This window comes from Apiospora phragmitis, assembly GCF_038363925.1.
Source record: "Apiospora phragmitis strain CBS 135458 chromosome Unknown utg000001l:1.0-2902119.0:1.0-2906034.0, whole genome shotgun sequence".
In the NCBI taxonomy this organism is placed as follows: domain Eukaryota; kingdom Fungi; phylum Ascomycota; class Sordariomycetes; order Amphisphaeriales; family Apiosporaceae; genus Apiospora; species Apiospora phragmitis.
Genome location: NW_027117399.1, coordinates 902,583 through 926,056, shown reverse-complemented (window position 1 = coordinate 926,056; position 23,474 = coordinate 902,583). Strand labels below are relative to the sequence as shown.

The 23,474-nt window shown below is 53.0% G+C and overlaps 10 protein-coding genes across 10 annotated transcripts; 5 read left to right on the top strand and 5 right to left on the bottom strand.

The window, feature by feature from the left end:
• Nucleotides 1–220: 220 nt before the first annotated feature.
• PG994_000275 (atp-dependent rna helicase protein) lies at nt 221–2,495 on the bottom strand (the record flags this gene model as incomplete). The annotated part of the gene is made up of 3 exons (XM_066851684.1): nt 221–1,407; nt 1,530–2,050; nt 2,110–2,495. 3 exons carry the CDS (start codon nt 2,493–2,495, stop codon nt 221–223), a joined length of 2,094 nt encoding a protein of 697 aa, XP_066722316.1.
• Nucleotides 2,496–4,361: 1,866 nt separating this feature from the next.
• On the top strand, nt 4,362–7,204 carry PG994_000274 (OPT oligopeptide transporter protein-domain-containing protein; the record flags this gene model as incomplete). The annotated part of the gene is made up of 7 exons (XM_066851683.1): nt 4,362–4,674; nt 4,764–5,140; nt 5,197–5,502; nt 5,586–6,280; nt 6,349–6,610; nt 6,724–6,923; nt 7,015–7,204. 7 exons carry the CDS (start codon nt 4,362–4,364, stop codon nt 7,202–7,204), a joined length of 2,343 nt encoding a protein of 780 aa, XP_066722315.1.
• A 194-nt stretch (nt 7,205–7,398) lies between these two features.
• On the bottom strand, nt 7,399–9,391 carry PG994_000273 (dihydroxy-acid/6-phosphogluconate dehydratase; the record flags this gene model as incomplete). Its single annotated transcript, XM_066851682.1, has 4 exons — nt 7,399–8,589; nt 8,661–8,872; nt 8,964–9,144; nt 9,227–9,391. 4 exons carry the CDS (start codon nt 9,389–9,391, stop codon nt 7,399–7,401), a joined length of 1,749 nt encoding a protein of 582 aa, XP_066722314.1.
• Nucleotides 9,392–12,295: 2,904 nt separating this feature from the next.
• On the top strand, nt 12,296–12,856 carry PG994_000272 (uncharacterized protein; the record flags this gene model as incomplete). The annotated part of the gene is made up of 1 exon (XM_066851681.1): nt 12,296–12,856. The coding sequence occupies one exon, from the start codon at nt 12,296–12,298 to the stop codon at nt 12,854–12,856; it is 561 nt and encodes a 186-aa protein (XP_066722313.1).
• A 1,165-nt stretch (nt 12,857–14,021) lies between these two features.
• On the top strand, nt 14,022–15,655 carry PG994_000271 (uncharacterized protein; the record flags this gene model as incomplete). Its single annotated transcript, XM_066851680.1, has 4 exons — nt 14,022–14,224; nt 14,316–14,559; nt 14,688–14,967; nt 15,036–15,655. Coding segments are annotated over 4 exons (1,347 nt in total), but the record flags the coding sequence as incomplete, so codon positions are not given.
• Nucleotides 15,656–15,994: 339 nt separating this feature from the next.
• PG994_000270 (magnesium-dependent phosphatase-1) lies at nt 15,995–16,771 on the bottom strand (the record flags this gene model as incomplete). Its single annotated transcript, XM_066851679.1, has 1 exon — nt 15,995–16,771. The coding sequence occupies one exon, from the start codon at nt 16,769–16,771 to the stop codon at nt 15,995–15,997; it is 777 nt and encodes a 258-aa protein (XP_066722311.1).
• A 1,671-nt stretch (nt 16,772–18,442) lies between these two features.
• Nucleotides 18,443–19,838, top strand: PG994_000269 (glyoxalase family protein; the record flags this gene model as incomplete). Its single annotated transcript, XM_066851678.1, has 6 exons — nt 18,443–18,523; nt 18,583–18,870; nt 19,013–19,165; nt 19,253–19,349; nt 19,412–19,559; nt 19,649–19,838. The coding sequence occupies 6 exons, from the start codon at nt 18,443–18,445 to the stop codon at nt 19,836–19,838; spliced, it is 957 nt and encodes a 318-aa protein (XP_066722310.1).
• A 470-nt stretch (nt 19,839–20,308) lies between these two features.
• Nucleotides 20,309–21,142, bottom strand: PG994_000268 (chitin binding protein; the record flags this gene model as incomplete). Its single annotated transcript, XM_066851677.1, has 1 exon — nt 20,309–21,142. The coding sequence occupies one exon, from the start codon at nt 21,140–21,142 to the stop codon at nt 20,309–20,311; it is 834 nt and encodes a 277-aa protein (XP_066722309.1).
• Nucleotides 21,143–21,687: 545 nt separating this feature from the next.
• Nucleotides 21,688–22,230, bottom strand: PG994_000267 (uncharacterized protein; the record flags this gene model as incomplete). Its single annotated transcript, XM_066851676.1, has 2 exons — nt 21,688–22,126; nt 22,175–22,230. 2 exons carry the CDS (start codon nt 22,228–22,230, stop codon nt 21,688–21,690), a joined length of 495 nt encoding a protein of 164 aa, XP_066722308.1.
• A 539-nt stretch (nt 22,231–22,769) lies between these two features.
• PG994_000266 (uncharacterized protein) lies at nt 22,770–23,033 on the top strand (the record flags this gene model as incomplete). Its single annotated transcript, XM_066851675.1, has 1 exon — nt 22,770–23,033. The coding sequence occupies one exon, from the start codon at nt 22,770–22,772 to the stop codon at nt 23,031–23,033; it is 264 nt and encodes an 87-aa protein (XP_066722307.1).
• Nucleotides 23,034–23,474: the final 441 nt, after the last annotated feature.

Genomic DNA, 23,474 nt, shown 5'->3' with positions numbered 1-23,474 from the left:
GTAAGTAATCCTCAAACTCCAGGCAATACTGCGCTTTCCCGCAAGTGGTATATGACGCCAATCATAGAATGGCATCGCCTGAAACCGCCTGGCTCAGAGTTCTCGTAATGTACATCGCTCGTCGATATCTATACAGTCGTGAGGGCCAGATTCGCCCTGACGCGTCGTTGAAGCTCTTAAGATCAAAAGACATGGCACGAAGATGCCCATAGTCAATTACCTAGAAACTGGAAGAGCCTCGACCTTGACCGCTGTAGCCACCGTCGGGCCGATCAACTCGCTCAGAAAACTTGCCGTCGAAGCCCTGGGGGCGTCCTCGGCCGCTACCGCCGCCGCCGCCTCGGCCTCCACCGAAGCCGCCGCCGCCGCCTCGGCCTCCACCAAAACCGCCGCCGCCGCCTCGGCCTCCACCAAAACCGCCGCCGCCGCCTCGGCCTCCACCGAAGCCGCCGCCGCCTCGGCTGCCCCGAGAGCCCCGGCCCATCCATGAAGGTTGGCGGTCGCCTGGAGAACCAAATCGATCGCCTCCGGATCGACTGCCTCCGAATCGGTCGCCTCCGGATCGACTGCCTCCAAATCGGTCGCCGCTTCCGCCATCCCGCGAGCCGAAACGAGCACCGAAACCGCCGAGACTTCTTTCCTCGTCCACTGGATTGTGACCAACCCTTATTCCACGAACACGGCTAAGACCTCGTTTTTGTGCACTGCTCGGAGAGATAGCAGGAACTTCTTCCCAGCCCATCCCTTGTTGACACCACCTGTTGAGGAGGGAAACAACGTCATCTACCCCTGAACCCTCGCCGAATTTCTGACCCAGTAGAGCGTAGTATGTGTCCCTGTACAGGGCCTTTGGTACATCCTCGTACGCCTTAGCAATGTCGCTGATGTATTGACCAGTTTCCCCCTGTGCTTCTTTGCCCTGGGTCACGTCCACTTGGGCCACTTCAACCGTCTTGTTGGGCTTGATCGGGAGACCTGGAAGACGGCGTCGGGCCTCGTCAACTTCTTCCTGGGCAAGCAGAAGCCAGCCTTCGCCGGAGCGTCCAGCACGTCCAGTACGACCAAGTCGGTGAATGTACTGGTCACGATCCGGTGGCAGACCAATCTGGATAACATGGGTTACACCGGGGAAATCCATTCCTCGAGCAGTAACATCGGAAGACACCAGAATACCTTCTTTAGCACTGCGGAAGAGTTCAGCAGCCCTGGTACGTTGCGGTTGCGACAATTTTGAGTGAATGTCGAAGACTGGGATACCTGAGCGACGGTCGGCAAGAGGGGTGGATCGGAACACCTCATTGGCGAATTGTACCGTGGCGGTGTTGCTGAAGAACAAGATGGCCTTGAAAGGGGGCTTTTCGGGGTCAGAATTATGTAGCTGACGGGCCTTATCGGCAAGCTCCAGGACTGCGGGAAGTAATTCTCGTATCCGCGGCAAACGACCAAGTTCTGGGGAATTCGCTCGTGTGTAGGGGCTTCATCCGGGTTGATTGTCTGAACGAATTCGAAGTTGTCGGTCTTGACCAGACTCTTGGCAAGACCGACAACTTCGCGAGGAATGGTAGCTGAAAACAAAAGAGTTTGCCTATCAACATCCTTAATCTTGGGCAGGAAAGACAGAATCTCCAAGATATCGTCGGAAAAGCCAACATCCAGCATGCGATCAGCCTCGTCGAGCACAAATGCTCGCAGGTTTGGCGCAGCAACGCCGGCGTAGGTGTCTGTGAGAAGGTCCTTGAGACGACCCGGAGTGGCCACAAGAATATGGCAACCTTCTCGCTGCATCTTGAAGAGAGCTTCTCTCTTTCTAGTACCACCGACAGCGGTTTGTACAACGATACCGGTGTTTTGTACCAGCTTCTTGGCTTCGACACCGATTTGCTCAGCCAATTCGCGAGTAGGGGACATGATGATGGCCTTGACATCGTCAGATCGAGCACTCCGACGCTTGTACTTATCAGCCAGGTCAGGCTCGGCGGTTAACAGTCGTTGAAGTAGAGGAACCAAAAAGGCTAGAGTCTTTCCAGTACCGGTCTTTGCTTGTGCGACACTGTAGAACATAGCAGATTAGCCAAAGTCGGGAATGCTGGGGAGAGGGCATATGCGTACAGATCAACGCCATTCAGAGCAGCATTTATCGTCTTGGACTGAACATCAGTCATGGTCTCGTACTTCATGCCATTTGTTATGGCATCAACGAGGCGCGGGTGAACTCCGAGCTTGGAGAGATCGGCGAATCGTGTGATGAGCTGGGGGGTAGAGGCAGGACTGGCATCATCGTTTGGTTCAGCGGCCGCAGCGGACTCGGAGGAGTACAGCCTCTGGGAAAGGCATCTCAAGGAGACGGGTTGAGCGCCTATCGACTGGCGAAGGCGGCATGTGTGCTGCTCGAGAGTCTGGAAGCGAAGGCCTCTGGTAGAAGAAAGAGCAGAGACTTGACGGCGGGCGACGGCATGGCCGAGTCGCACCTGCCTCTGCACTGAAGCCTTGAACATTATTAAAACGATACAGGAGTTAAGAGAAACAAAAGGCAACAGAATACTAGTAGTCTCGTGAAGGAATGGGTGGAAGGCAGTGTGATCTCGGATGTCGAGTCACAATGATGCTGTGGGTTGAGAAGGGAAGCAATTGGAGAGAGTGCAGCACTGAGACTTTCTCTTCGCCTTATCGCGTCCTGCCACTTCGGAATTTTTTTTGATGGGAGACGGGCTTTATCGCACCAAAGGGCTGCTATCGGGTGCTTATCTGACTTGGCTGGGTGGGTCGCTCAGTATCCAATCGTATGGCCGCTGCTTTCTGTAGTGGAGTCAAGGTCCTGCACGTGATACTTGACCATTCAGCCCTCAATTGATTGGAGGTCTTCAACAAATGAGTACATACCTACCTACCTCTTGACCTAAGGTTCCTTTCTCACGATGGCAAGAAGCTGATCTTAGGTATTCCTTTCGAGTTGGCTGGATGTTACGTTGAGAAAGACTACGGGATCACATACTACGTGCTCGCTCGTACATGGTCCAGTCCAAACGAGGTGTGGCCTGCTACCTAATTCGAGTATTCGCAAACCCCCTTTCCAGACTCGTGGCTTAGTATGTGGCGGAGCATGGAAGACAAATATGGGCTGGGCATGGAACAAGTCTTGACTGAATTCGAGCCTTTCCAGAAATGAGCAACATCATAACTACATATAGGGAGACACATAACTAAGTCTGCATTCCACCAGCTGTAGGAGCTTACGTTAGACCCTGACAACACTTGGAGCTTGTTCGAACAGATAGCTGGATGCAGTAATTTCGCTTCACCGGCTCAACGAAGGCCTCCAATAATGTATGAATCTAACAGCTTACAATCTAGTATAAGTACTTAGCAGTGCTCTGAAGGGTTATGTTGGGGAAATATCCAGGTACGACGATTGCTCCAGTAGATGGGTACACATAACCGCCGGGAGGGAGGCAGCCAGAGGATATACTATCCGTCGCTGACTTAACTCGGTATCTGATCCAACGCATGAAACAGGTAGACCATCGTCACTTTCCCACCCTCGATCAAACCATCCAAGATATTCTCTTCAATGGATCTGGTCCAGCAAACACTGTGGTATGCCGAAGACCCGTCGAGAATCGGGCTTTAAGGAGAGGCTTATAATCACTTCGAATGGTTTTACTCGGATCGCATGAGATCCCGGCGGGGGCACTGCAACTTACGATTAGCGTATAGTTGGCTTCGGAACCTTCAAAGATATAGCCCGGCATGCATGCGGTGCGAGTAATGGCACATCAACTCTCCTGCCCCCGGGCGGACGCTACCGCTATATAGCTGCAGATGCCGAGTGTCATTGGCCGATCATCGCGTCAACTCTGCCCGTCGGCAGCGGGAAGGAAGCCAATCGTGCCCGTGGGTGCGCGCATAATCTCAAGGTGGCCGGGATTCCTCCTCATGGACTTGCCTCGGGCTCTGGCCCTGTGCTGCCACATCCCAACTCTTCCGTTCTCCCTAGTATGGGTCGGCCCTATCCTGCCCCCAAGACCAGATGACCAGCTAAGGCAAGACACCGGAGTATGCTTTGTGGAAAGCATGTTGCCTGCACGTTCGCAAACCAAACGGCATTGGAGGCAGCGCGCCGTCGGGGCGCATCAATCATGGGACTTTTGGTTTGACGGAGAAGGCTTACACGAGTCAACCTGTCTGCGGCATATCTTGAAACTTACCCGGAAATATCGCAAGCTTGCGTTGTCTACCGCATGATGTCGGGATCAGTCGGCAAGAGGCGACATCAGTTGACTGCGCCTATGTCTTTATAAAGACACGTCGACTCTCTAGCTGATTGATAGGAAGTAAGGTTGGTAGCTAATACGATCGTCGCCATGATTTCTACGGTTACTTCTGACCAAGGCAGCTCGTCTGCATTGACTGGCGCTCAACTGACTGCTTCCGAGTCCCAAGATTCAGACTACAAGGAGAAACCCATCATACACTATGCCACCGTTGAAGATGGAGACCATGGATCAAGTTGCAACGATGACTCCCGCCGTGGTTCTGACGATCCCGGGCCTACTTCAGTCGTCAGGAGGACGGCAGCGGAGAAGGTCAACAACATGGCAAAGATCGGACTCTATGCCCTTCATGTCGAGGACGACCCTTCACTTAACCCTTGGACTTTCAGAACTTGGTTTATAGGTGAGTGACCCAAACTCTATCAGGTCCGCAGGCGGGTCTCGCAATAGCGATAATGGTTGAAAATGTACTAATATTTGGATGTTCTTTAGGTCTGGGACTTTCTGCTCTATCCTCGAGCCTTGCAACGGTGTACATGTTTAAGCCTCAGGGCGTGGGCATCTCCACGATCTTTCTCTGCGTTGTCAGCTATGTCATTGCCCTTGCGATGGAGCTGATTCCGCGGCGAGGGTGGCTTGGCCGCTTCCTCAACCCCCACCCCTTTAATAGCAAGGAGCACGCCGCAATACTGATCATGTCTTCGACCGCGGCCCACTCTGCTAAAGCAACACAGGTACTGGCTGTCCAGAAGCTGTGGTACCACCAGTTGCCACACACGGCAATCTGCATTCTCCTGATCTTCTCCTCCCAGTGTCTGGGTTATGGTATTGCCGGGGTCCTGCGCAAGGCTCTGGTTTATCCCACCAAAGTGGGTTGAAGCTCCTTTCCCTGCAAGATTCGGCAAAAGACTGACGAATGCTGTAGTTTGTTCACCCGGGGAGTTTACCCCTCATGTCATTACTCGAAACCCTCCATCGGAAAAGGAAGGAGGTGAAGTCACAGTTGAAGCTCTTCTACTGGGCGTTTGCCTGTATGTTTGTTTGGGAGGTCATGCCTCAATACATCATGCCCCTTTTGACAGGGGTCAGCATTTTCTGTCTTGTAAAGCAAAACAGCATGCACTTCACGCGCATCTTTGGCGGAGCCAATGGAAACGAGGGACTTGGGCTCTTTTCCCTCTGCTTCGACTTCCAGTACATTGGAAGTTCCGCGCTGTTCATCCCACTCAGTGTACGTACTGTACTGTTCGCGTTTGCTACGGAGCGGGAAGTGCTTGCTAACGATTCATCAGACTCAAGTCAATGTTGTCATAGGTATCTGCCTTAACGTGGCAGTTTGTCTCAGGAATGTACTACGGAAACATTTGGAGAGCGAAGGATTTCCCCTTGCTCTCTCAACTCCTATTCTCTCCCAAGTCAAACTCCACGCACTACGTGGTTTACCCGCAGAACGCCATTCTGGACGCCCAGGGCGTTGTCGATGATGTCCAGGTCGAGGAAGAAGGCATACCATACATGGCGGCCAGTTTCGCCCAATACGTGCTTACAGAGAACCTAGCAATTACGGCAACCATCACACACATGCTTCTCTACAATTGGGACGACCTGAAATGCGCTTGGTCCTCCGTAACACTGGCGAACCTGAGAAAGTTGGCCAGAGCTGAAACGTGGATGCCTTGGAAGAAGGAGAAGAAGGAGAAAGCCCGCGAGAAAGAGGGAGACGAAGAGGGCCTTGATCCCCATTACCGGCTCATGCTCAAATACAAGCCTGTTCCAGACTGGTGGTTCGGCATAATCTTCCTCATCGCCGCGGCTGCGGGACTCATATGTATCCAGCAGACCAATTCCGGCATGCAATGGTGGGCCTTTCTCATTGCCATAGGGATGGCATGGGTGTTCATACTCTTCATTGGAGCGCAGGTTGCCATCACAGGCTTCGGTGCCCCTGTCACATCCGTCATCCAGATGATAGGAGCTTACATGGAGCCTGGCAAGCCATTGGCTAACATGTACGTGTCGCTTATACACCTTCCCCCACGGCCGTTTACGGAAGTTTCGTCTAATCAACTGCGGTCAGGTACTTTACTCTCTTCGGCGCGACCTCCGTCTACCAAGGCCTTGTCTTGCTCGCCGACTTTAAGCTAGCGCAATACGCAAAGCTCTCGCCGCGCTGCACGCTGACGATGCAGCTTGTGGGGACTCTGTCGGGCGGTCTTATCAACTATGCCGTCATGATGAGCATCACAGAGGCGCAGAGAGACATCCTGCTTTCCATCGAAGGAACTCACATCTGGTCTGGCGCTCACCTCCAGAGCTTCAACACGCAAGCCATTACCTGGGTAAGCCAGCCGCCCCTTGACCTCCATACCCTCAAATGCATGTACTGACAACCTCTTCCACGCGAAAAGGGCGGTCTTTCGAAATACATGTACTCCTGGGAAGCACTTACCAGTGGGTGCCTCTGGGGCTTGTCCTCGGCTTTGCGGCGCCACTGCCCCTGTACTTCGCGCACCGTTACATGCCAAAGTACGGCTTCGACAAGGTCAACATACCCATCATCGCGTGGCACATTGGCTATTTAGTTTCGGGCATCAACTCGTCCATCTTGATGTATTTCCTGATCGCGTTCTGGAGTCAGTTTTACCTCCGCCGGTAAGTTCAACCCCCTATATACCAAATCCCCGCTCCTCCATACATAAGTGTATGAGCGTGACTTCCTTACTGACAACCGGGACTTCTGCAGTTACAAGCCGGAGTGGTTTCTCAAGTTTAACTATGTGCTTTGTGCCGGCCTTGAAGGTGGAACTCAGGTCATCATCTTCATCCTCACTTTTGCTTTTCTTGGTGCGAGCGGAAAGCCAGTCACGTTTCCGACGTACTGGGGTAATAGGCGTGGCAATGTCGATTTTTGCATGATGGACCCTGCGACTTGATTCTTTATACCCATTTAGAACACGGTTATGTCCCAAGATATCCTTATTTCCCACTCATTCGTTGTCCGGCGCCTTACGCGTACCGAAGGACTGCCTGTCCTCAATAAAAGCCTGCAGTTCTCTTGATCACCTAACTCCGCCTTGTCGGCCCAGCCGCCGTCAAAAACTCAAAGTCGGCTCCTTCGTCTGCCTGGTTAACTGAGCGCATGTATAGTCCCCCTGTAGCCCCTCATTCTCTCCCTTTCAACCCAGTGCGGAGCCGAGCCGCCGCCACCACCACTGTCACTGCCACTGGCTTCACCCAGACTTGTAGTATCTGCTGTTGCTGCCTGCCTCCTCCGAAAGACCCGGCTCTGGATCTCTTCGTCGGTGAGCTCGACCCGCAACGACCTAGTCTCCACATCGCACGTAATCACATCGCCGTGCTCGACAATGCCGAGCACCGAGGACGGGTCCGCCGCCTCCGGCGCCACGTGCAGAACAATGGTCCCGCCCGCCGTCCCGCTCATCCGGCCGTCCGAGATGCGCAGCATGTCGCCCACCCCCTGCGCCGCCAGCCCGCGCGGTATGGGCACCATACCCGCCTCCGGCATCCCCGGGTGCCCCACGGGTCCGATGCCCTGCAGCACCAGAACGCTGTCGGCCGTCGCCGCGAGGTGCAGGTCATCGATGCGCCGCGCGAGATCCGCGGTGCCCCTGAAGACGACGGCGGGCCCCGAGTGAGAGAGCAGGCGGCGGTCCTTGGACGCGCTGGCCTTGACGACGGCGCCCCGCGGCGCCAGGTTGCCGCGCAGCACCACGAGCGACGACTGCGGGTACAGGGGGGCGTCGAAGGGGCGGATACAGTTTACGGGGCTATCAGGGGCTATGGGGCGGGCGGGCCCCGCTAGATCTAGCTCCTGCCCCAGGGTCTGGCCCGTCACGGTCAGGGCGTCGAGGTGCAGCAGCGGGCGCAGCTGATGGAGCAGGGCCGGCATGCCGCCCGCGGCGTGGAAGTCCGTCATGTAGTTGTCGCCGCTGGGCTTCAGGTCGACCAGCAGCGGCGTGCGGCGGCCGACCTCGTCGACGGTGTCCAGGGTGATCTGCCCCGCGACGGCCGGGTGCCGGTTCGCGATGGCGAGGAGATGCACGATGGCGTTGGTCGAGCCTCCGATGGCCTGGAGCACGGTGATGGCGTTGACGAAGGACTCGCGGCTTAGAATAGCCTGCGGGGTCAGGCGAGGGTTTTGGGTCAAGAAGACGGCGCGAGCTCCCGCGTCCTCGGCGATGCGGAGGCGGGCTGAAGAGACGGCGGCGGGGGTTGCACCCTTCAGGGGCATCATCCCCAAAGCGACTAGAAGGCAAGCCATCGTGCTGGCTGTCCCCATTACACCACATGTTCCCGCCTTGAGACGTACACGGTATGAGACTAGCCTTAGCTACCAATTATGGTCCCCGGCCAAAACAATAGACTTACAGTAGGAGCCAATTCATCGTTTAGCTCAGCGATCTCTTCTATATCGATTCCACCAGCACGGTATTTGGCCCAGTTGTTCCGGCAGTCTGTACATGCCCCTATGCGGACACCGTTATGGCTCCCCGGCATCATCGGGCCCGTGACCAGATGTATAGCTGCTTTGTTTGCAGAAATGGCGCCCATTAGTTGAGCTGGAGTTGTCTTGTCGCAGCCTTGAGAACATAACGATTCAGCCAGTTGTCAACCGACCTCTGATTTTAGGAGCACCACATACGGAATTGGACAGGAGATTGGTCTACTTACCCCCAATCAGCACTACGGAATCCACCGGTTGCGCCCGGATCATCTCCTCGGTATCCATACTCATCAGGTTTCGTAGAAACATACTCGTGGGGGCAGCGAAAGATTCGTGCAAACTGATGGTCGGGAAGTCGACCGCCAGGCCGCCCGCGAGGTGCACGCCTCGCTTGGCGGCTTCGAGCAGCTGCGGACCGTTGGCATGGCAGGGGTTGAACCCCGAGATGTGTTCACGATCCCTACGATTGGACGGGAGAGGGCATCCTCACTATACCCAGTGCCTTGATGAAGGCCTTTCGCAGGAAGAGCGAGAAATGAGTATCTCCATATGACGACAGACTCTGGCGGAGACCAGTGGTAGAAGATAGGGTCTTGGCAAGGTCATAGTCCGAGGTTGCCACCTTGTTTGCTGACGCCTTGCTTGGCTCGTCCATATCTGATATTATGAGACAGCGTCTTACTCCGAGTATAAGAGGGAATGATGCGAGTTGTACAACCTATCGCCGGTAAGACCGCGTCATGACGGATCCGATGCAGAGCGGGGAGGTTCACTTACATTCGGAGTCAAGCCCCGCCTCCGAGCCGAGGGGTATAACTCCAACCTTACAAATCCCTCATCATCATCATCCCAACTAGATCAGACTTCTTCTCAATTCACCAGGGTTCATCGTCCGATGCATTGTATTCCCCCTCCCAGTCATACCTCAAATAATCTACTCTGGTGGCAGGCCTGGTCAAGGTGTATAGTATACTGATTGTCTCATAAGGATTATCTCATATGATTGAATTTGAATGCACGATTCGTATAGAAGGTGCTTACTTATTAGTAATACTAGCCATGTGTGGCTATAACCATGTGTGGCTATATCTATGTGTGGCTATAACCATGTACGGAGCTTAATCGGTTGCCCGATACAGTAGACTTTGTTCAAAGAGTGTGTAAGACGAATTACTGCAATACTTGCTCGAACTTGCTCACCAATAGTCCATGCACACCAACCCCTGGGAAATGGATTATACTCAACACACCGATGCCTCTCAACAAGAAATACCCCCTTAACTAGCAACACACCTGGTATATCTTGGCATGAGGCGGACGGCATGGCAAACAGCTTGACTAGGTATATATAGACCATGGCGACCAAGACTTATCATCGTGCTGCTCCCTAGATTCTTCAGCTCTCAATAAGGGATTACCCGGTATCACACAAAGCCTAACGTATCCCACAAGCGAATGTCCCACACAAGCGAATGTCCTACTTTCATAAATTTCTTCATAGCCTCAACCTTTTTTTATATTCTTTTACGTCCGAAAATGCTATAACTTTAAAAAGAGAGTGATATAATTCTAACGTTTTAAGCGCTCTAGAAAGATTTAACTTTAAGCGTACGAAAGGCTATATTAATTTATTACGTCCTATTAAAAACTTTATAATATAAACGAAATAATTAACCTATACGACGCGAAATACTTACGAATTTTTAAAAGCTTTTAAATTCCGAAGAAAATACGATTATTCGATATATTATTAATTTAAATACGCGATCGTTTTTTCCTCGGTTAAGTAATATAAAAAATATAACGAATCGATTATTTAATTTACGTAACGCGGGACGCGTCGGCGTTAATTAGGCCTTTAACTTCGTATAATAATAACTAGACCTCCGGACGCGTTTTAACCGAAGAATCGATTATTAAAAAGTCCTCTATAAAGATCCCGATACGTATCGCGTATAGTTTACCTTCGTACGGAATATAATTTATAAGTACGGGATCTAAAAAGAGGATATTTATAATTTCGACGAGACCGGCTTTCTTATAGGCTAAATCTCGTCCGAAATAATCGTAACCACCTCCAATCGACGCGGAAAGCCTAAGGCAATACAGCAAAGGAACCGGGAATAGGTTACAGTTATCCAGGGCGTCGGATTACACGGTTACGCCATCCCTCCGTACATCATCTTTACCGGGAAAACGCACCTCTCTTCTTAGTACGAAAACAGCCCATTGCCGAAGGACTAGGTGATCGCAGTTACCAAAAATGGCTAGACCACGAATAAAAGAGGCGAGGACTAGATTCGACACTTTAATTAATATACCAGGTCTCGTACGAAGGGTCGTTATCGCCTCCTAGTCCTAAACGGCCACGAAAGCCACTACTCGATAGCTTTCGAGCTCTACTATAAAGAGAACTCGATTATTATACTCTATATACCTTCTTATTTATTATATAAGCTCTAACCTTTTAATATCGGCTGTTTTCGTATATTAAAAAGGGTGTACGGGAAAGAAATTAAATATCTTATACGAGCGTATATCACCTATATTTTAAAAGAGGACTTCCTACTAACGTTTTTAAAAGCGTTCCAGGCGATTTTCACCGTTTCGAATATACGAGGAAGCTTTCGAAGGATAAAACTCGTTCCGTACGATCCGGAATATATTATTTCACAATTAAATATAAAGCTACGTACTTTAACACCTCCGGGGACATCTTTCGGCCTACCTCTTCCTTAAGAATTAAAAACCTTAAATAACCCGATTAAAGTTTAATTTTAAACCGAATACGTTCGAAACCGTATCGTATAATATTAAAATAGTTTTTTAACGTTTATTTTAATTAGTTTTAATTAAATTATAAAGGCTATAACATATATTATATACCGAGTTACTCTTTTAAAAAATAAGAACGCGATACTTTAAAAGGTAAATAAAATGCTTAGCCGGCGCCGCCGTACGAAAAAAAAAACGGCTATAAAATAAAAGATCACTTCGTATATAAACTAGAAAAGACTTACAGTTTTAAAAGGACATTGATAAATAGTTACAAGACGAATCGCGTCGGAGGAGTGGTCGTACGAGGACGTTTAGGATATACTCACAACGCTATAGAATCTATAGAGAGCCCGGGCATAATACGCGCACTTATTAGAATGATATAGAAGTATCTAGAGATAAGGATTCCGATTAATTTTAATATTTTAAATACGTTGTGGTGAAATTAACTTATATTTTATTAGAAGGGGTATAAAAGAATGGGACATTCGCTTGTGTGGGACATTCGCTTGTGGGATACGTTAGCCACAATGAAAACCTACGGTTCCGGGTTGCTTCTGCTGCTCCCTTACCTGGTGCAAGCCGCACTATGCCAATCAAATGATACGGGTTGTAAGGCAACTGAGATGTTTTCGGTACGCAAAACAACTAACTCGGCTGTGTAGCCAAGCCGGTCAAGAACATCGGCGTCGTGCTCTTCCCATCGTTCGATGTGGTCGACGTCTTCGGATCCCTCGAGCCGCTGAATCTGCTCTCGCTCCAGCGGCAGCTCAATCTCTACATGATCGCCGCGACCCTGGACCCCGTATCCACAGCGCCCCGAGCCATGAGTGTGTCCAACTCGAGCTTCGGCGAGGTCATCGTGCCGAGCCACACCTTCGACTCCGTCGTCCGGGACCAGAGCCTCGAGCTCGACATGCTGCTGGTCCCGGGCGGCCTCGGCACGCGGGCGCCCGACCTCGACAACACGATCCAGTTCGTCCGCGACGTGTTCCCGCGCCTGCGGTACCTGGTCGCGTCCTGCACGGGAGCGGGGATCGCGACGCGCGCGGGCGTGCTGGACGGCCGGCGGGCGACGACCAACAAGCGCAGCTGGGCCGTGACGGTGGCGTACGGCCCAGGACGTACTGGGTCGCGCGGGCGCGCTGGGTCCGGGACGGGCACGTCTTCACGGGTTCGGGGGTTACGGCCGCCATCGACACCGTGTTCGCCTGGATCGGGCACGTGTGGGGCGAGGCGGCGGCGGCGGAGCTGGCGCTGGGGATCGAGTATGAGAGGCACACCGACCCGAGCTGGGATCCGTTTGGCGAACACTACGGGCTGTCGGACATGCCGCCTCTAAAATGATAGGCGAAATGGCAAGCCATGGCAATACCAATGGAGTGTTAGTCGAAGCCACCAAATCTTATGGGCACCCCCAATATGAATAAAAGCCAACAGAATAAGTACTTGGCAGCAGTTAGTCTTAATCACATTGAGTAAAACAAAAGTCAATTTCGCCTCAAGTAATTGTTTCAATGTTACTCAGGTTTGCTTGGGTGGTGTGCAACCCGGACACATGCGTCAATAGTGCACTGCTGTGTACCATGCGGTAAGGTTCCAATAAGAGAGATGAAAAACGATTAGGCTAGGGATGTTGGGATGTCAGCACTAGTGCAGCCCATAGTTTGGGAAGGGATGCATGGGTTGACGTCAAGACGATGGATTTCTTCCCTTATGCGACGGAGAAGGCGGATGTAATGGACGTAACATCCATACACCTACCTGATGCTTGCGATATTTTATTTTATTTCATTTCGTTATTTCCTTTGACGTACCTTGCTTACTATGGCAGACCCGATGGGAAGTTCGTGTCCATCTGACCGATCTTGACACCACGCAAACGACAAGATGCACGAATCGCACAGAAGTGCTAGTAAAACGTCATTCATCTGGCGGCGTAACAGAAGCGTCGGGTAGCTCAGCCGGCACGCACGCACACATCCGGATGAATAGCTGCTAAAGCGCCCAGCGGCTGCACAACACCGAAGATTCAGGCGCTAAAATTGGGCAGACCCAGACGGCTGGAGCGGGTGCAAGTAGGACGTGACGAACATAGGACAGACGAAAAGATGAGGGTTGGAAAGAAGATTGAAATGGTGATTTGCCATCGCCTCCCAGTCTCCCAGATTTGCTTTCTAATCCCTTGCAATCTAACTTGCTACTGCTAGGTTAGCCGAGTGACAGGTATTATTACAGCTGGGTGCCCATTACTTAATTTGGCTTGTTTGCTGGCAGAACTGGGGGTACCTGCAGCATTTGTATTGTTCATCATTACCCAAATTTCCTGGCTTACTTATTCCTGTGCTCAACTAACACCGACGAACTTCTTGTTGTTGCACGTAGCACACCTCGCTTCGTTTCTTCCCTCCTTCGTTGGCATCCTTTGAAACCTTCCTATTTTGGATCAGTTTCTTACTACTACTCTCCTGCTTGCCTATAGCTATCGTACCATATACTCTATAGCTTATCTGTTGCCTACCATGACCAAGTCGAGCTCGATTCATCGGGTTCCGTCGGCTGGCGGGGTCGAACACGGATATCCACAGGGTCACCTTGGCCATCTCACCGCATCTGAAGAGCAGGCCCTCAAGGACTTCAAGGTCTTCCTCCAAGAGAAGGGGGCTTGGACTCCGGGACCACCACCATCGCACGATGACCCTACGTTGCTGTATGCGCCTACCTAGTCCTGCCCTGCTGTAGTCACCCGGGAGAGAGAAAGAAGAGGATGCGAGAGCTGACGCCATTGGGCAACCCTACAGGCGATATCTCCGGGCGCGCAAGTGGATAGTCCAAGATGCGTACGGCCAGTTCAGCGAGACCGAAAAGTTCCGCAAGGCCAACGAGATAGACGTCCTCTATAACACCATCGATGTCGATGCCTACGAAACTTCCAAGAAGCTTGTGAGCCCCCGAAACGAAACGAAACGGAACACTGTGGATGAACATGATTTGCTTACCAAGAAGCGTGCAGTACCCCATGTTCACGGGACGACGCGATCGACGGTATGACTTGCATTTCAACAAAAAGTTTGCGGGCACCACCACGTCCATGTACTAACGGAGGGGAATATAGGGGCATTCCAATCTACGTTTACCAAATACGGCACCTCGACTCCAACACGGTAGCCAAGTATGAGAAGTCGACCGACACCACTTATAGCAGCGCCAAGACGGACGGCACCACCCCCGCGAAGCTCCTGCGCCTCTTTGCGCTGTACGAGAACCTGACGCGGTTCGCGCAGCCGCTGTGCACCCAGTGCACCGATCGAGAGTATGCAGAGACGCCAATCACCCTGAGCACAAACATCGTGGACATTTCCCAAGTCAGCTTGCGCATGTTCTGGAACCTCAAGTCGCATATGCAGGCAGCCAGCATGCTGGCGACTGCCCACTACCCCGAGACTCTCGACCGTGCGTATATTCCTTCTCTGGCCCCTTTTGTCTCTGTAAGGGTTTGGTATTAATCCGAATGGGTGCAGGCATCTTCATCATCGGCGCTCCAGTCTTCTTCTCGACAGTATGGGGCTGGGTCAAGCGCTGGTTCGACCCAGTTACCGTCTCCAAGATCTTCATTCTCGGCCCGACCGATGTGCTGCCAGTCTTGACTTCCTTCATCGACATCAAGAACATTCCCAAGGCCTACGGCGGCGAGATGGAATGGAAATTCTTCGAAGAGCCCAAGTTTGACGACGAGGTGAAGCGACTCATGACGTGGGAGAACGGCCACACTGCGCTGCCCCCGAGACCCATGTACTGGCGGCCGTACGACGACGGCAAGCGTCTCGAGCTTATGGCTGTCGGTACCAAGGATAAGAAGCAAAGAAACGAGCGCGTCGCCACAATTCCCGTGGCCTTCCCGAACCAAAAGTTTGGCGAGGACAAAGCTGTGGCGCCCTCCTCCGCCCCAGCGGATGCGGCTGCAACTGCCCCAGCGACAAATGGAGAGGCACACAAGACCGTAGATGCTGCAGCTGTTGACCTGAACAAACTCTCCATTTCCGAAGCAGCGAAGGAGAGCAAGGGAGTTGAGTCGACTGAGCTCTCCGAGAAGACTGTGGCAGACACTGTACCTTCGAAGGAACCAACCGCGGTCCAGTAAATATGGGCATCCTATCGGGTTACGTATAGAGCATACGAATAATTGAGGCCTCTTTTTGTGGGTATTGAAGGGCGAAAGATTTATACCATCTCTTTTGGTACACTTGTGCAATAGACGATATATCTTGTGGATGGACATTGTTGGCATGTCGAATTTTGGTTGCCTTGTTGCCTTCTATATACCATGACTTATGCTAATCTACCAACTCCAAACACCTCGCTTAAATACAAAACCATTCGACATATTTTGTCCAGAGCATCACGTGGTGGCCATGTTCTAGTGACTGTACGATGCCCATCATTGTCCCCAGGCTCGTCGCTGGCGCAGTGTGTGGCCATTCTAGTTTTTGCCAGACCGGCGTTTCCTCCAGTCCATGATGCCCTTTTCGACCTCCTGCCACGAAACGCCGTCGCGCACCAAGCGCATTGTGACACCTAAGCTCTCGGTCTCGCGGTTCCGGCTCTCGTCGTCAAAGAAGAGCATCTCGGTGTAAGGGATGCCCGTCTTCTTGTGGATGGCCTCGAAGTGGCGGATCTTGGAGCTCGGGTAGATCTCGAGCCCGGCGTCGAAGAAGTCGAGCGCGCGGCGCGCCTTGTCCTTGCGGCCGAGCGCGGCGGTGAAGGCCGTCACGGCGGCTTCCTTCTCCTTCCCGCCGCCGCTGCTGCCGGAGCTGGAGCCGCCGATGCCGCTGAAGATGGACCCCAGCGCGGGCACGTGCAGCATCTTCAGGAGCTCGCGGCCCAGGTCGGGCGCGCACGTCCGGCTCGCGACGGCGATCTTGATACCCGCGATGCCGAGGCCGTGCAGCACCGAGGGCACGTCGGCGTAGAAGGCGAAGGTCTCGCCCACCTTGTCGACGGCGGCCGCGTTCTGGCTGCCGGGCACGACCTTCAGGGGCGGGTACACGTGCGTATCCACCCAGAAGGGCCAGAGCGTGTAGTCGAGGTCGAAGACGACGAGGCGCGGCAGCGGGCCGCCGTCGGTCAGGATCGAGGGCAGCAGGCGCGGCGGGGGCTGGACCGGCGAGGGGCCGCCGCGGTTGAGGTCCGTCGTCGAGCTCGAGGCCGTCGACGCCAGGGACGTGTTGGTGCTCGCCTTCGAGAGCTTCTTGACCATGTTGGCGATAGCGGCGGCGGCGAAAGCGGCGGCGTTGGAGGAGGAGGTGGTGGTGGTGAGATCGGTGGCCCGTTCGGGGGCAGTGGTGGATAGAATTGCAACGATTGCGATCAAGAGAGTGAAAAGGAACAAGGTTGCTCGCGAAAGCCAAAGTGGCATTCAGGTTGTAGCCTAGGTTACAGTTCCCAATATGCAGGTAAGGCTAGGGTAGGATTTGGATCCTGAATTGCGGTGTTGGTCCTTCAGCCTCAAGGTTTGCTTTGATTGATAGAGGGGCTGAATTGGGGGCGAGGCCAGTGAGCAAGCGACGTCGCAACAGCCCCTGCCCGTGCCCTGCATCTGCATCTCAGGCCTTTTTTGGGGGCCAGGCCTGTCTGTCGTCATGGGGTTCCAATTTAGAGCGTTGTGGGACTCCAATAGCGCCGCGGAACACTGGACAGTAGCGGCAGACGGTACCTACATCGTATGCGTACTGGGGAAATATATCCAGCACAATGTAGCCAGACGCTCACTTCCTTTCATACAGTAGGACTGTGTTCATGTTTTTCAAGAAGTGAATTCTAAATATCTTCGAACTCGTGCCTTTACCTTGTATGATTTTAGATGTACATCACCCCCTGTAGGCTGTAGGTCTCGCGAAGGCTAGCTAGGGCAAAAGCTAGATAAAGGAGTTCCGAGTAAGTATGCAGGGAGAGATAGGGACTACATATAACCTATGCGGGGAGGGGGACCATAACCCCTCCAACTTGTGACGGACTCAGAATTATGTCCGAGATCACTTCATACTGTTGATGTCTCGATAGGAGGGCTCTGACTTGTTGGACCTGACTGGAGTAGAATCCAGTCGTCGACTACTCCGTATTCAACTCGGAAATATGGGTTTATTCGGATTTAACTGCACCTGCCTTTTCCGTTGCTGCAAATCCATGGGGTAATAAGTAGCGCATGTCGGTAAACCATCGTGGCTGGCGGATCGAACATACGCACAGGTGGCTCCTACGTTCATTCATACTGTACGATCTGCAATAGGTTACCTTCATGTTTCTCCAATTCACCCATTTGGGCCCCGTTCGAAATGCCGACTTGGACTCGTAGGCAACCTACATATCTCCGACTACTCCTGCATCAAGTTACTGCGGGGGAACGAGGCTCCTGTGAAGACGGGATGCCGGAATGCGACAGTGGTGGCTCCCTATGTAGTAGTCTGCGTAAGCTATTAGCAGAGATGACCATGGGCCAGTTTCGCGCCTGCTGATCATCTATTTTACCTCTATTCTCTGCCGACCGACTCGGCATTTCTCTGCTCAATTGATCCCGATAGGCCCAATCAGTAGCTTTCTATCCAGTCTCGATATACTCGATTGGGTTAAATCCATAGATGCTTTGCGGGGAAATACAGGGTGGCCGGGTTAGTTGGCGGACTCCGGTGTTTTAGCCATCGTCCTATATATATCAATGCCCTGCCATTTCTCCCCCAAGGCTTTGTCCGTCTAAGAGAAGAGCTCATTTCTTGCCATCCTTTATCCTAGATCACTCACAAACAAGCCTTGCTGTTATATAAAACTGCACGGCTGCCATTTGAGACCGGTGATTCGTTTACTCACTTCCGCTACAAGGTAATTTGCAACTACATATTATTACCGGTACATCTCCCGGCAAACCTTCCCCACCATGGCTGCCGAGGCACCCCGGAAGATCATCCTGAACCGGATCAGCCATGCGTACTACAAGTACCAGGACATGGAGAAGGCGGTCAGTGGTTTAACGACTTCGGCTTCACCGAGGAGAAGCGAGTCAACGGCGACGAGAAGATCTACTTCCGCGGCTACGGCACGGCGCCCTGGGTCGTGTGCGCCGTCAAGGCGGACCGGGACGAGTTCGCCGGCGTCGGCTACGTCGTCGAGTCCGAGGACGAGCTGCGCTACGCCGCCGAGACCCTGCCCAAGGCCACCAAGGTCTACGAGCTCGAGGACGCCCCCGGCAAGGGCAAGTGCGTCACTTTCTACGACCCCGTCGACAACTTCCCCTTCCACCTCGTCTACGGCCAGGAGGAGGCGGGAGTCCTCGAGGTCCCGCTCCCGCAGGAGCCCATAAATTACGTAAGTCTAGATCTATGGCAGCCCTCTTACCCCCCCCCCCCCCGACTGCGGTAGAGCTCGCCCTGCGACGTGAATCGCCAATGGGGTAATCTTGTGATTCGTCATGTGACTGACGTGGTGTTTTTCATCTTGTCTCGATCAGCCTTTCGAGAAGAACCGACCGAAGAACCACTTCCAGCGCTTCCAGAAGAGACCGGCCCCGGTGCACAAGCTTGGCCACTGGGGTCACTGTAGTACTAACTACGCCAAGGCCTACGAATTCTACACAACTCATTTCAACCTTATCGCGAGTGATGTAAGTCTGAAATATCCACGTGACCTTTTGAAAAAGGGCTCGACTAGATCCGATTTCAAGTAATTCGCTGACATTGCTCTCCCCTAGCTCGTGCACGACGATGCTGGTACTGATATCACCTGCTTCTTGCGGCTGGACCGCGGAAAGGAGCCCGTCGACCACCACTGCTTCTTCTTCTACCAAGGTAAGTCTTTGCCAAAAGATGAGTGATGTCTCTTGCAGTACTCATAATAACCTGACTGTTAGGCCCCAAGTTCCACGTCCATCACACTTCTTATGAGACGCATGACTTCGACACCCAGGTCCTGGGTCACGACTGGCTGAGGGAGAAGGGCTACAAGAACTGCTGGGGCGTCGGAAGACACGTTCTAGGCAGCCAGATCTTCGATTACTGGTAAGTGAGAAAGAAAAGGGGTTCCTTTCCCGACCATTTTACATGATGGGTTACATGTATGAAACGGATATACTAACCAACTTTGTCAGGTTTGATCCTACCGGTAACATCATGGAACACTACGTAGACGGGGATCTGGTGGACGACACGCAGCCTCCCCACCGCTCAAAAGCGTCACCCGATAGCTTGCATGTCTGGGGTAAGTCCATTCCACCGAAAACCCTTCCCTTCATGATCTTGGCAGCTGACCAAATGAAATTCAGGACCCGACGTTCCTAGTGACTTCCTAGAGTAACTATGTGTATTTAGCGACTTGGACTTATTCCATGAGATTGGTTTTCGGGGCAGTTTGTCAAAGAGAAAAAATGAGTGAGACTTGCGACTATGAGGACAAAATCAATGAATTTCACTGTACTTAACACGTCGATTCTGAAGGAAACAGGCGCAAAGGGTGTACGAGCATCCACAAACTACTTGATGGACACTCCTTTTCAGCAAGCGTAGGGCGTCATCATTACAACAGTTACAGAAGGTCACGGAAAGAGACCAAGTAGGTTGGAAACCAAATTTGCAATGAGAAAACATCTGAATATTTTATATATGTCCAGGTCTTGCTGCATCTATACACAGTTCAAATACTCCCCACTCCCCTAAATGCTTTTTGGAAGGAAATTTAAGAAATCATATATACAATGAAGCTAAAGCCTGCACCAATGAAATTCATCCATCCAACTCGGGTTCAATACCCCTCAGTTGGGCACGCACTGGGAGTAGTAGTCGTTCTGCTTCTTGCAGGTACCCTCGGCGCAGGAGCTGGCGCCGGTGAAGCCATTGCCGCCGCACTGAGCGTACAAGGCAGCGCCGGATCCGCCGGTAGCGGGAGCATCACCGCCGGCAGCAGGAGCGCTGGTGGCAGTGCGGGTCTGGGTCGCGAGGGTGGTAGGGGCGGGCGCGTTAGCAGCCGCGGAAGTGGTGGGGGCCGCAGCCGAGGGGGCGGGCGCGGCGGCACCGGCACCTCCACCGCCGACGGTGAAGTCGATACAGGACTCGTAGGTCTGGTCGATGGAGCGGGCGTCCCAGTAGTGCTGGATGACACACTCGCCGGCGGTGGCGCACTTGCCGCCGAGGTCGGGGATGGTGACGGTGACGCTCTTCTCGTCGGCGGCCTGGGGCGCCGAGTTGGACGCGAAGGTGTCGTAGGTCTTGAGGGGCTCGCCGATGATGCTGTTGGACTTGGTGTCGACGATGGAGATGTTGGCGGTACCGGTGTGGGGTGCGCGCAGGTCGAAGGTGATGGGGACCTTCTGGCCGGTGGTGAAGGACTGGACGTTGGCCGAGTTGTCGTCGAACTGGAAGCCCTTGCAGAGCCAGAGGTTGCAGTCCGCGGTCATGTCCTTGCCCACCACCTGCAGCTCGCCCTGGATGTTGCCGAAGGCGTCCGAGGACTGCTGGTTCTGCACCTGTTGACCGCACGCGGCGGCCATGGCCTTACCGGCAGAACGGGGCTTGGGCGAGGAGATGGCGCCATGGGCCGAGATAAGGGCCGGGGCGGCGAAGGCGACGAAAGTAAGTGCGTACTGCATCTTGACGAAATTTGCTGTGGTGGTGATTGGTGTTTTGAAGAAGCGGCTGGCTATAGCAAGGTTGCTAGTATCTGTTTTTGGAAAACGGGCTGAAAGGTTGCACCTGTGCTGTGAATGGGTCTCGTGGTAGAGTGTAGAAAGAACGTGGAGGTCACCGACCTGAAAAGAATGAAGATGGTTAAAAGCGAAGGGAGGAAGAGATCTGAACTGGACTGCTGGAGAGAGTAGCAAAAGAATCGAAGAGAGTGCCGCGACTCATGGCCTCTCTATATACTTTCCTGGACGCAACCTACAAACCTCCTTTCCCCCCACCACTCGGCCAGAGACAGCACTGCTGGCTTCTTCCGAATAACGAACGGTCCTTCACCTCAAGACTGGATGGATCATGGGCCCCCCACGTCTGGCCGAAGAGGCCCAGAGAAATGTCGGCTGACATGGACCGAGGGGGGTCCTTGCTTGGTTCCTGATATTGGGTAACGGTTTCGTCCCATGTCGTGATAGCGTTTTGTAGCAACACCCTTGCCAATGACATGATGAAGGCCGAATCACAGACTGGAGTGGCCGTTGACTCGCAGAGCCTCAAGGTCGCAGCCCCCGGCAGACCAGCATAGACCCCCGGCAGTGCGGGTGCTCCTGATATGACTTGAGTCTAGGATGCATGTGTTGGTGCTGTATCTGCGACGATCCAAGTGGAGATGGGAGTGCGTTGGTCCAATCCGCATGCTTGGTTCGCGCCGAGGTGGTGGATGGGAGAGGTGACGGGGGATCATATCGACCAGGTCGGGCATAGCGACATCGCCAAAATCCAGGGGGTTTGCAATCATCTGGAAACGCGCAAGTGGGGCCGCAACGGGGGGTTGCTTCTGAGACGGGCTAGCATGGCCATGGGCAACTCCAGACGATGACCTCGTCTGGAAATTGACCAGCACGTCCCCCGACAGCGGGGTCTCAAAGCCATCTCGAGGCTCGCAATCGCCGACTACCCTGCTAATCTTAAGATCCTATCCAGAAAATTTCATCTGATGTCCCGACCGCCAACCGCGGACATAATTTCTCCGCGACTTGTCGGCCTTTCCCTGGCAGATCATGGTTAGCCTCCTCTCGGCAATTACCTAAAACGGCAGTTTGAACGAACCGCTAGTTTACCACGGGAGATCGAGTGTCTTAACTTTGACGTATTGTAACTGTCAAACCAGCTTTGGAATATTTCATTAACGTCCAGAGGCTATGTGCGAGCGACACGAATTGTAATAAACATACCGCCGACAAGGCAATAACAACAACAATAACTCTCCACTGGCAAGATCCCGTCTGGGCCGTCCTTTCCGCTTGGCCTTTTCCGCGGCTCAAATGTCTTCTAAGCACCATGGGATCATCGAAGCGAATGGCGAGTGACCGATTATTTCAGAGACAGCCTGTGCAAAGTTCTCAAAGATATTTTGGCCAATCCAAACTCTCAAGGTACCCAAAGCCAGGGCGGCTCATTTCTCTTCCTTTTGGGTTGTTTGGTGTAGTGGTCCCATCTAAACCCTTCGCCCAGGGCGCCATGAAAGTTGTTTGTCGAAGAAGGCCCAGAGTCGCATCAGGGCACGTCGAAAAGTAGTATTCATCGCAATCTTCAGTGGATATGGCGAACCTATCGTCGCCTCCATCGTATGGGTTCGACGACCACGAAGAGCTCCAAGAGTGGGCAACCTGCGTCCAGACTCTGGCTGACAGTAGCAGACGGAACAATGCCGTGGCGCTCGAAGCGTACCTCGCAAAACACGGCGCGGTTCACTCTAGCTCGGGTCGCAGTAAAGATGTCTTCTTGTGTGCCGTGGTGAATGAAAGTATTGAAGCCTACCGCACCCTCGTCACGTACCAAGAAACTCAGGATCGCAGTCGGTGAGGGCCAGCATGCCACGAGATCTCATCGACGCCTGCGCTGCACGCTAGGTGGATCTGGCCCGCTACCTCCTGGACCACTCGGAGTGTCGAGATGTATCGTCTGGCTACAAACAAACACCCCTCCTATAAACATACACGGCCCTTTCGTGGTATGACGAACACGCCTCTGCACCTACTGTGGCCACCACGTTCTTCCAAGGTTAATTAAAATCCGCCCTTCTTGCCCCAATGCGCTGGCCCGTCTACTTCCGGAGAATGGAGCGGACCCAACCCTCCGCCCGCGGGCGAAACACCGTGCGGGATTCTCGATGAAGAGGTTGCGAAGTTGACGCGGAAAACAGAGAAAAGATCTGCGAGAGAATACCAGGTCGCTAGGTTACTACTGACTTCCAAAGTCGTTCTCTAGAGATACTCTGCTACGCGGACGTCTCCTTCGTTATAA